Raw genomic sequence first — 13,011 nt, 5'->3', positions numbered from 1 at the left:
TCTGTATGTGAGCTCCTTTCATTTCATTAGACGACAGTAAAGCGCTATACAACGACCCCACTGCATGCTTCCTTGACAAAGTGTGCACTCTTTAGAACTATTAGCAGCGGTATGAAATCAATCATAGCTTTATTTGTGTTTCTCACATGTGTTACCTTTCAGCAGCATTGTAATCTAATATAATGTCAGTGTTATAATTAGAGGTTTGTAAAAAAAAAAAACTTACTATATTATGCTGTATTAATATTCTCAGAGCAAGACTCAGTATTATTGGGTTCTTCTTTTTACAGGCAATTTTTAGGGATGCTTAAGTTTCAATGCTTATTAAAAATAATGTTGATTACAGACGATGATTTTGACAGTGGAAGTTGGTCCTCATGTGTGTGCATTTTTTAAGCATAAAAACAGTGTTTTATTTTTATTTTGCTTAGCTTGGCTTGTTTTGTTTTAGTTTTTTTTGTGCTTTAAAATTGATTAATTGTGATTATATATATATTAGGGCTGGGCAAGTTAACGCAATAATTAATTAACGCCAATAATTATTTTATTACGTGTAAATGCAGGTTTTTATTATTTTGAAAGTCCATGCTCACTGGCTCTGAATATACACATACAGACAAATAATGGGTCACAGGAAGGGATGCTCCCAATAAAATTATTTAGGCTAAGAATCAACATTCACAAACCACTGTCCACTGTTATTTTTAACAGAAAAGAATGCAACAAGCTCGTAATCACGACTTTATAAATGGGAAATAGGAAGTTTCTGATAGCACGTGAAGACAGAAGAGAATGCTTGCTCAGCACAGTGGAGTGCATTGTTTTGTTAACTTTGTGGTTTATTATTTTGAGTACCCCCAGTGGTCCAGGGTTACAAATGTTATTGCACTTTTGTTCATATAGCAGTAATTTTAAATGAAAAAAGTGCACAATACACTAATGCATTGAATGCATTATTAGTTTTGTGCATAACAATTGTGATTAATTGCGATTAATCGCAGACAATCATGTGATTAATGTCACCCAGCACTAACACACATTTACACACACATTATGTAAAAACAAACTTTTATTTTGAATGCGATCTAATCATGATTAATCAATTTGACCGCACCAGTTTTTTGTTAATTGAATTTTATTTTATTTTATTTTATTTTATTTTATTTTATTTTATTTTATCATCTGGTAGCTGGTGATTCCCACATTCTGCTTGCACTGGGATGTTGCACAGTGTGTGAATTAGGGATGTGCAACAGTGATCGAGTATTCGAGTACTCGACCGCGACAGCGATGATCGATCACGTAAACGATGATCGAAATTATTATAATTTTTTTTTGATTGGTTATGGCAGCACGTTGGGCGGCGCCCTGATCTCTGATTGGTTAGCTTCCCACTTGATGCCTCAAAAGACGTAAGAAGACATAATAATGGCCTCAAAGTCACGTAGTGATGGCTGGTTTCCTTTTGAGAAGAACGGTGAAAAAACAGTTCAGGGTAAGCTGTGCAGGGCCAAGCTTTCACACAAATCGACAACAAATACAATGCGCTATCATCTAAAATTTGTACATAAAATATCTGGCGATAACAGAGTGGCAACTCAGACGAGCATTGAATCACTTGCCGTAAGACCTAAATGCAACGCAGGCAGAACCGAGAAGACGACAAAGCTATTCGCTGAAATGGTGGTGAAAGATTTGCTGCCCATTAGTTTCAGGAACAGCGAAGGTTTACTTGTCCAGTGGTGCCTGGCTGTTCCTGCAACATCTGTTCCAGCGGAGCGAATTTATTCAACTAAATGTGTACAAGCTGCGCACTCGGCTCTCATATGAGCACGTAGACCACCTTATCTTTTTGAATAGACATTTGAATGTTTCACCAGTCGTGGTAAATATAATATCCATTTTTTTTTTATAATATTACTATTTTAGTTTTGAGTTTCAGCCATAGTTAAAATATCTAGGCTATTTGGTCTCTGTTTTATACCTTATAATAGTTTGGTTAAACTTGGTGAACTTTTTTCTTATCTTTTAAAAACTATGTTTCACCGCTGGATCAAAATATGCTGCTAAAGTTATACTGGAAGACAATGTTTTGTTAAAAAAAATGCTGTTGAATAAAGTAGCAAAAAAAGAAAAAGTATCTTTGTGTGTTAATTTTTAAATCACAGACAAATAATGAAATGGTATTTATAAAATAAGAATGCACTGGATATATTTGTAGCCTAATTACATTATATTTGTAGAGATGAGAAATGAGAAATTTCCCAAAATGCCCATCCCTAGTGTGAATATCTCAGAGTGAGATGGACAGAATAAAGTAGAGATCATTAATCAATGAAGCCTTTCGATTTAAATTCCGTCTCTATTGGCTCATATTCAGTGTTCTCTCTATGCAAACCGGTGGCCCACTCAGAGAAGGTCACTGATTGGTTTTGCTCAGTGAAATATAGGCTGCCCCTGGATCACCTCCCACTCTGTGCTTTATTTCCATAGCACTTCCTGTACATGTGCTTATTGTTAAGGACAGGTGGATAAGAGGATGTGATATTTTCCAGAGAAGAAAAGATTAAACGCCAAGGCTCCTGTAATGAGGGGAGATGTGATTGAAATGGAGATGATATTATTAAGAACCTTTTGTTGTGGTTCTTGGTATTGTAAAGAGGCTGATGATATGTAGCATGAAAGCATTTAGTCACACTGAAGTGGAATGAATGATGAAGGAGCCTGCACTGCAGAAAGCTGTCACTACCGGCTTCAAGATTAATTCCCTCACAGTACAAAAGAGTCTGCAGGCACAGCATAGAGAAACTGTTAAGTGTAGTTATATAAACTTCCCAAGATAGGCACTGTAATGATGCTGGATATGAAAAAGAACCATAAGCTTGAGATGCAGATGCAGTGTCTCTGTGATGTGACGCAGGTGATCAGCGCAGTCATGCATTGTGCCTTTGCTTGCATCAGTGCAGGTTGGTTGGCTTGACAGATTGCGAAGCCCCTCTGGGTGTACGCCATTTACAGAGTCTGAACATATGGGCGCTTGATATTTTAAGCATGAGAATTTAGGGACAAAAATGAAATTGGGAAGGCTAGGCATTAAAATTGCATGCAGTTCACGTTCCCTTGACTACTCGGAGGGTATGTTTTGAATTTTTTTATATTCAAACCAAATTTGATTTTTTTTTTTTCCCTAGGGTATCCTTGAAACCCAATTTTTATGGGACAATGATGCGTTGATATTTTTTTTCCTTATCTATTAATTTATTAAAAAATACAATAAAAAAAATGCAGTACATATATATTTAAATACACACCTTTAATGATGTGCATGTCTCTTAAAATAACAGATAACTTGAACTTTTTATGACAAGGCAAGGTTAGTTTAGTTTGTAAAATGATATGCTGTGTGATTCACAAAAAAAAAAAAAAAAAATATATATATATATATACTCATGTGTTCAGTGTTTAAGGACAAAAAAATGAAATTACTTTTTTTGGTTGCACTTTTAAATCTATAACATGTATTGAAATAATACATTATCAAATGTATTGTTTTTCATTATTAATGTTAATCTAAAAGCCCGCCTGCATTTCAAACTACATTTTTAATTTCATAGTTTTTCTTTTTGTTTATCTTTATTCTGGATACTCATATACATTTTTATTTATTTATAATACCCAACAGTATGGATGTAAAAAATAAGAGCGACCATATTCAGACACACTTTCACTACACATTCATGTGCCACTGTTTGAGAGAGGCTTAAGACTAGATTTTATACTGATCCAGGATTTGAAGCTCTCTTTTATAGCTCATGCAATTTGGGTTAACTTTGCTTTTTTTAATCTGTTTTGGGATCATTTTGTTTGTTTATTAAATCATGTATTTCCTTTAATATTAATTTAACACAACAACACACCACAGGAACCCTGCTGTGATGGGGTATGAATGTTTCTTACGCTGTAGTATGCTGCGTACAGTGCCACAGTATGCATTGCTCTAGAGGAGTGGATCAGAGCTGCATTTGGGCCACTGTTAGATTAGTGCCTCAAAGACTTGTTTGGGAAGATGCCTAAACCTGTGTTTATGATGTCCATTCATGTATGCAATCACTCTCTCTCTCTGTCTAACTGAGTGTAGTTTAATGTAGTAGGCTGGGGCAGTTGTTTGCGTGCATTAGTGTTGCTAAATATAGACCGAGGCAGATGTGGTGTGTGGAGGGAGGCCCCGATGTGGATAACATCACCTTGCCTTTCGCCGTCTCTGTCGTATGTAATATCCTGCCAATGACTCAGCATCATCACCGCTGCAGAAGCTAGGTCATGGACATGGGCTCAAGGGTCAACGCCAGCCTGAGGACAAGAGAATGAGCGGAAAAGCAAAAGATGGAGGGAGGAAAAGTCTGGAGGTGGATAGCAAAAGGTCGTGGGAGTGAAACCCCAGCATTAAATAAAGAAGTGTTAGGTGGAGCCGCAGGGAATAACAGCAGTAAAGGAGAAATAATGTGTTGTATGAATTAGCAGGTATCCATTTGAGCACCACTGTGTTTCACTAATTGAACAGGTGATGGGTCATTCTTATTCCTCGAAATAATACCTGAAATGACTTTGATTTTTTGAAATGTCCCCTCTGGACATCATTTCTAAATAAATGACCTTTAAGAAGGTATTTTTTCTACCATTTACTGATAAACTGTGCTATTATGGCTATTATGCTATTATGTTTTCCGAATTGTATTACATACAAAAAAGCTATAGATTGTGAAATTAAACTTTCAACATTGCCTTGACAATCACTCAACAGATCAGCTTAGCACATACCACATGCAAATGTTTAATTATGTTTTATACTACATACATTTTTTTCAATGGGGCATTACAAACAGCTCCTCCCTGGAGTCCTAGTTGGATGAAATGGTTGGATGAAATTGTTCCTGACACTTTATTATACATTATTATGCGGGAAAAAATAATAATTTTCAATTAATAGCCATTTTAATTTTTTATTGGTTTTGAATTACTTAATTATATTCTAATACATATATAGTGTTCCTGTAGCTCAATTGGTAGAGCAATGCGCTTATGAAGCGCAAGGTTGGGAGTTCGATTCCCCGGGAACACATGATAGGTAAAAAATGATAGCCTGAATGCACTTAAGTCACTTTGGATAAAAGTGTCTGCTAACTGCATAAATTTAAATGAATTGAATTTAATTTATATATAATATAAATGCACACATTCCTTGTGCATACAAAAATCTCACAGGATAATTACAATTAATGGGAAAAAGGATGATTGGAAATGCAAACTATTATTTCCTATTGATCAGCAAAAGGTAGAAAAACTAACATTAAACAATTAATTAAGTTTGGGGTGAGAATACTAATGGCCTAACCTCTTTGCATTGAATGTGGAGTGTGTACACCTCTGTAGCTACTACTTAACTAATAGCTAACTGTAACTAATAGCAAAATATTAAATTTAATTAAAAATTCCATAAATTCCTGAACTGAGTTAAAATTGAGCATTGTATGTATGTTATTCCCAGAGGGTAGTACATTAACTAGCCCTTTTAACACATAAATCTGGAATATATTCACACATGCCCCCTAGTGACGGTCTTGGAAAGATTTAAGATGGTGTTGGTGGTCTTGGCTCAGCAGGTTGATGTTTGCTTAGTCCCATGAGGCTCCGCAAGGACGGTACATGCTGTATTTAGTTATTGTGTTGCATCAGCAAAATGAAAAATCATTGCAGCCTAGTGGGAGCGAGATAGATAGGGTTCCTTTAAGTGTAGCTGTGGAGGGGTGCCATATTGACTTGTGAGCGTGCCCTGCTGCCACGTACATGGCAGGGGGACTGTTGTCCCTGCGTGGGGCGAGAGTGAGTTATATCACAGAGGCTTTAATCAAACCCAGTGGTAGGTCGAGACCGAAACTGCAGCAAAGCAAAAGAGACATATAGTGTGACGGAGGGCAAAAGAAAGTGGCACATGCATCAAAATTATAAAAAAAGGAAGACAAGGGCACATGAATGGACTGAGGGAACTATTAAAGTTAGGAGAAGAAGGAAAGATGCCATGGAACAAAAGCATGGCAGAAGTTCAGAGGAAGAAAGGAGAATGAGGATGTGGCCCTCAGCAGTGCAAGTGCAACTCAGTGTTGGGGCCTGTCGTTTCTGTCCCTGGTACTTTAGAAAGTCCTTTGGGTAGAGAAGGTGTAATATGTGAGAGGGTGCTCATTTAAATGGTCAATAAGGTTTATTAACCTAAAGCAACTAGTGGAATTATACAAAAATATATGTATAGAATTTTTTTTTCTTAATTATTATTCTACCAAAAAAACAACAACAATGCTTTGGAAGAACAAAACTAAATGAATTGAAAAAACAAAACAAAAAAAACAACAAAAACAACAAAACTAAAATATTTCTTATATATATTTTTTGGCTATATTTTTATTTTATTTTTCAAGCTATGGGCTTTGTTGTCAGTATTTGGGTTAATGATGATCCCAGATGGACACATTTATAGTAACAAAGAAACTGTAGATGTTAAATGCAGCCCAGGTCAATCCATTTCCACCTGCTTATACTGTCTGTATTATAAATCTCCTTTTGTAATGTCCTGAAAGAGCCAGACTCCATGAAGACTTAAAGCACATGTAAGGTTTGGCCTGATGAGGAAATTTGTAGGCAGACAAACAATGATGCTAAGCTGCTTTAACAGCCGTTCCTATCACGCATATAATGCAAGCTAGCAGTGTTAATAGGCTGTGCTAATTAATTGTGTTACTTCACATCGGGTGTTCAGAGTCTTAATGCTTCTCTGTTAATCCTATCAGAAAGGTCTGATTTGTTTGGCGGCGTGAACGTTTAATTTGGTTGTCTGATGCCTGACGATTGGGTAAGAGAAGGGAACTATTTAAAAAAACTTATTGTATTATTAGTCTTACTTAACTGTTGAGGAAATTGAATGCTAATTGAATAAAAAAAATAAGGGTTAAAACAAGGGTTAAAACAGTCTTACTGTCACCAAACTTTATATATATTTATATATACACACACAATAATAGTTTATAAAGTTGGGCTTCTTCCAAAAGGGCAATTCAGAGTTTGTGCTTCTTTGAGATCCACCAAAGATGTTAATGCATTCACATTGACACTCTCACTCATTAAACACTCTGATAACCCCAGCAGTCAGACACAAAAAGCGCCTGTCTGATGCCTGCAGTCAGAGAGGACTAATATAAACGACATCTGATCAACACTGCATGTCTGAGATGAATCATTAGAGGCAGATTTTCTGCCCAGAGTGCTGGGAATCGATAAAAGCAATCTGGAATGTGGTAAACAATTTCACTTGCTACTGGACAGGGATGCGGCCGTAAAGTGTCTCTGTCTTTTTTATCTCGTGTGGTCATTTAAAATCCTCAGGATGAACGCCGATAGGCTGTGATTGTCATAAATTCCAGGACAAAGCAGTATGTTCTTCCTCATAAATGTCACATGGTGACTTGTACTTTATATCACTGCTACATTAACACATTAAATATTCTTATTTCAAATTTTCAATATAACTATTAAATTAAAACTGTTAATTTTTTAAAAGTTTAGCATGTTTTGTGTTTTGAAAGTAATTACAGTAATTGCTTATATATATATATATATATATATATATATATATATATATATATATATATATATATATATATATATATATATATATATATATATATATATATAAATCACACTCAGTATTAATCTCACCTTTGGAAGAGTGTTGTCTTGAAAATATAGTTAAAAATGTTATAACGTTTGTCATTTTATTGCTGTTATTTTGCTCATGTATCAAGTATAAAGGCATGGAAATATTATGTACGTTGACCATGTAAACTACTGTAACTGTAACCACACTCTTGGGTGCTGTAGTGGTTTAATATTTAAATTTTTTTTTTTCAATATTCTGAAGTTATTTGTTGAGATAATCATTTACTGTTTGAAAATCTAGATAATGAACACCGGTTTGTATTCATGTGTATGGTGAGTACATGTTACCATCGACCACCAGTAGGGGGCGGCACACTTAAACGACAAAGCTGGAGGAGTGATGCTCTGACCAGCGTTGCCATGGCGACACGGCCCAGTGTGATGCAGGCCAGGCGTAATGGAGGGAAACAGAGAGGGCAGTGTAGAGCTGAGAAAGAAACGAGAGCAGAATAGCAAACAGACGCCTGTTTCCAGACCTCATACCTGTGTTTCACATAGACTCTACAGAGCAGCATCACGTTGTCTGGGCGTTTTTGTTGAACTGCATTGTAGGAACTTATGAGACTGCATGTTTTTAATGATTACTTAGGTTTGTGTTATGGTTATGATCCTAATAACATATACTGCTTTGAAATCAACATTCTTTTTTTATTCTTTGTTTTATTTACAGGTGGACTGAGGGTAATGTTAGGAAATTGATCTTGTAGAGGCTCATTAGAAGACCATGAGCATGTTTTAAAAATGTTTTAAAAATATATATGAATGCATTTGTGTGTATATATGACAATATATGATAAATACATAAATATATTAAATTACATTAATGTTTATATTATGTTTAATAGTAACATCATATTATTTTTTATTATGTTATATTTGTATTATGTTATACAAAAATTAAAACAAAACGGGTAATTCAGAATATGTCTACAAATTTTAAAATATATAGTTAGTTTGCTTGTGATTTTATTCTGAAAACTGTATATATAGATTTTTTTTTAATACAAATGACTGAATATAAAAGGCATTATATGTTATGTTACTATTTGAGATATACATACAAAAATACAATAAATATTACAAATGTTATCATAAACATACAACGTTGATTTCTTGTCTGAGAAAGTGATCTATTTTTTTCCCCTATATTTATTTAAATTTGAGAAATGACGTAGAATGACAACAGCACTTACATATTGTTGCTTTTTTAAATTGCTCCTCAAATGTAAGGAGCTTTAGATAAAAGAATCTGCTAGATGATTGAACGTACATGTAAATAAAGTTAAACCACGCTCCATGTGCCTTAATTCAAAAATTGCAACTGGAACATGAATTTACACTGGACTAAAAACAAGTGCCTTTCCTCATTTCAGAAGTCTGCTGCACGTCACTGGTTAGACTGTGTGTGTCAGACACTTTCTTTACTTATCTGTCAGGCACCAGTTTTTTCTCTAAAGCCTTTCTGAACAAAGTTATATTTCCTGCTTTTATGCACAGGCAGAGGAAAATGTTCAGAAAGTAGCTTGACTCTAAAGAAATGTGCAAATCTGACAGTTCTTTCATTTTCCATCTCCAAAGCCAAGTGAGTAAAACAAGACTTTTTCCTAGAACTTAGGGCTGGCATGAGCTGGCAGAGATGTTTCTGAGTAGTACCAGGTCCTGTATTCACTCGCGCGCTCGCTCTCTCTTATCTCGCCGTTCTGAATGCCAGATGCTTTGTCTGATCCAGTAATCTCTTCTAAACACACCGAGCTTTAGTGTATTCTGATGGGCATTGAAATCCAGCAGGTAATTGGTGATACATCCTGGATACTGAGTCAGTTGTCTTACATGCGTAAATGCAGATACACATACATTGGAATGAATCCAGCCTGCTTTGGCTGTTGTGTTAAGTGGGTGCTCGCATTTGGTAGCTTATCAGTATCTCTGCCAGGTGCAGTTGGTTTGGTAGCAATTTGTTTTCTAATTAACTATTTTAGGAGGGATTTGGGGCTCGGACACCAAATGGTGTCCCCTATACCCCAATACTCATTAATATACACAGACTCAATCTGAACCGCCAGTTTTTGGTCTGTTTTTGGAGAGCGGTGGAGTAAGCATTATGGACACACTAAGCAAAAAGATAAGATGTGCACCATTGGGTCGTTGTAACTGTTCTGTCTCTAGGTTATACCCAGACAGCGAGCAGTTTCGGCCCAGGTCTGGCCCACATGGATTTCATGCGGGCCAGATGTCGGCCGGAACTGGGCCAACACTATGTTGCTGTCTGGATATGCATAAATCAGCAGAGTCCGCAAAATGAAGCTGGACCGCAGACCTCACAACAGATATCATTCAGCTTTTTGATAGCTGCAAGATGAGTTGGGTGCTTGAAAAACTGATTCGCTTAAGAAACATTTAATTTGATTTTGTGGTTCTCTATATGCTGGTATTTAATTTCTTTTTTTTCTGTGTGAATAATGTAGTTATTATTGGTTTTAAGTTATGCTGCTCCACCGTTTGAAAAAGTATCTTATAATGATATTTTCTTCGCAAAACACTTGTATCCTCGAAAAGGTGCTTTTAGAGCCATTCTTTACACTGCACTAAACCCATTTCCATATTGCTCACGATACACATAATAACATTATATCTTGTGTAATCTGCTCACTGTGTGTAAAAAGTGCAGGGTCTGTGTAAAATGACACCCTAAACATTTTAGTGCACTACATTTTTGTACCCTTTTTTATCCACCAGAACAAATAATGCGCAGTAATTCAAGGCAGTCTTCCAGAAGCCTGGGCCTCCTTCTTGCTTGCATCATGTTTTTGCTCTTTGGAACACTTTGCTGATCACTAACATTCTCATCAGGCCAAACTGACACATTGGCTACTCATTTTACCTCTAATAATATCAGTAAAAGAAAATCCGTGCACATGATTCTGAATTCTGTTCCACATGTGCAGTTCCAAACTCACAGGCCATCGCAGTATCTTTGAAGTAGTGACATGAAGGCTACTGTAAAACCCCCCAAAATGAGTAAAATAACTTTGTTTTATAAAGTGTATCCCCTGGCTTCTTTCCACAATCTTTCTGTTTTCACATCTCTCTCTTGGCTTCATCTATGCAGGGCAAAGTTGTAGATCTCATCAGGTTTTTTGTTGGTTGGCCAGGAGTCCATTTTTGCCGTTGAATTGGACTAGTAAGCAGCTAATTGGAATAAAGTGAGTTTGGGATGATGGATGGGGGTGGGTGTGTAGTCTGGCTGCTGTACTGTAGGCTTGAGTAATGACTCGCAACCTGTTGCAGGGATTAATTCTCAGTGGCATGCCGTGACTCTAACGTCAACGCCAGACTGCACACACCAACTAAAGAGGAATTTCACACTCGCATATTATTCCCATTTTAGTTCTGAAAAGGCAGTCTAATGGGTTTCACATCGAAGTGTATTTTTAGACTTGGATGTGGCTAGATTAAGAAACAGTCCTCCAGAGGTTCAATTAGAAGAGAAAAGCTTTTCTAACCTTCTAGCTTGAACATTGCCTAGCAGAGCTGTTACTTGTTCTATAGCTAATTGTACAGCCTGCCTAACATGGTGGCTGTTACACAAACTGTGTGTTAAATGTACATTTTTACCTCAATGTAATGTGTGTATCTAAGGATATCTGCTGGGTTTTTGAATCGGTTTTCAGTTAATAGATGGAAAAAGCTTGTCATATTTCTGTGCAATGATTTAAGATTCGTAAACACTGTGGATCTGAAGACCACAATAATTATATAGTTGTGGTCAAAATTTTACATTCACTTTGCAGTATCTGCAAAATGACTATTATTTTACCAAAATAAGAGAGGTCATACAAAAGACAAAATCTGGAGCATCAGTGAGCATTAGAACTTTTGAAGTCCCTCATGCATGTTGTCCTCAGTGTAAAAAAAGATGGATCCCAAAATTATATACAGTTTATCCATTTTTTACTCATCCTTCAAATATAAAACAAAAATTTAAATCATTTTTAATGTTTCTGCAAAATGGTTATCGGTTTCATTATTGTGATTGTGAAAAAATGTTGTTCTTTAAGGATACAAAATCTCAAAGAGTCCAGACTGGTAAACTTTACACAACTGACAGTCTATGTTGGTTTATGTCACCCAAGTTTAGATCTGCAGGAGAACTTCAGGGGTAGAGGGCGACATTTGGGACGTGCAGCACTAGGTATTGCCATGGCAACCAATTATGTATGTTCATAAAGCTTAAAAATGCAGTTTCTTTGATCAACAAGAGAAACCGATTACATGATTTGGCTACAATGAGACTATCCATTCAAAAGAATTCTCCAGAAATGCAATATTCCCATTAATCCAGGAAAGGGAAGTCCCTTGAGTCACTAGTACATGTGAGAAATCGAGAGTTTGTGGGAAGGCAGTGCCTGCAACTGATCTGGCATTGGTGCGGGCACCCAGTGGAACCACATTAACACATAAACAGCTTTTGGCTATTGGCATCTCTTTGAAATGGTGCTGGGTAAGCGATCTGTGTCTTCTAAACAGATGGCGGAGCTGAGGGTGGGAAATGTTTCACATGGCCCACTCTATTGCTTGCACTGGGTCGAGGTGGCAGCCAGGTATCCCCATGAGTGTGAACGGAGGTGTGCCACGATGTGTTAATGTCTTATGGATTACAGTTTCACACTCAGGAATGCTCATGAATGTGTTTTATTTTGTAATTGTTTACAGTTTTAGAAACCTAGTTGCCAGACATAGTTGATGCAAACATCCAACAATATAATTGTAAACCTTTATAAACATTTATACAGTAGCGTTCGAAAGTTTGGAGGTGATTTTGAATGTTTTTGATTGAGGTCTCTGAATGTAATATATTCCTATCATTGCAAAGATGAATTTACAGGAACTTTTATCCATTGGTGGTGAAATAATTAGTACTACAATATTACTCTGCTGAGTTTGTGCATGATTCATCATCAGTAACCTGTTTCCTTTTGTTTTGCAGGAAACAAACTTAATAAAGACCTGAAGCGTTACCTGAGCCAAAGGTTTCAGAAATCCTCCGCTGACTACGAGCTTCAGCAAACCATACGTGACAACCTCTACCGCCACGCTGTGCCTTGTGAGTACTTTTATTGTGTCTATTTTTTTCTAACTCCAGTGTGCGGTCTATTCTTTATACTGTTTTTATACTCTGCTGTATGTTGCTCTACTTTTTCCTATTATATTCTTTTGCTGAAGTTCATTTGTATAAGCTGTGTGCGC

General features: G+C 36.4%; 1 protein-coding gene across 7 annotated transcripts in view; it reads left to right on the top strand.

The window, feature by feature from the left end:
* The window catches only part of LOC113055263 (membrane-associated guanylate kinase, WW and PDZ domain-containing protein 1-like), a 121,211-nt gene that overhangs the window by 42,658 nt on the left and 65,542 nt on the right, over positions 1 to 13,011 (top strand). For all 7 annotated transcript variants that reach the window (XM_026221423.1, XM_026221420.1, XM_026221422.1 and 4 more), the window contains exon 2: positions 12,752 to 12,868. In XM_026221423.1, coding sequence (XP_026077208.1) covers positions 12,752 to 12,868 — 117 coding nt within the window. The remainder of the gene's footprint in view (positions 1 to 12,751; positions 12,869 to 13,011) is intronic.

This window comes from Carassius auratus, chromosome 36 (assembly GCF_003368295.1).
Source record: "Carassius auratus strain Wakin chromosome 36, ASM336829v1, whole genome shotgun sequence".
Taxonomy (NCBI): Eukaryota; Metazoa; Chordata; class Actinopteri; order Cypriniformes; family Cyprinidae; genus Carassius; species Carassius auratus.
This window is presented reverse-complemented; position numbering and strand designations above follow the sequence as displayed.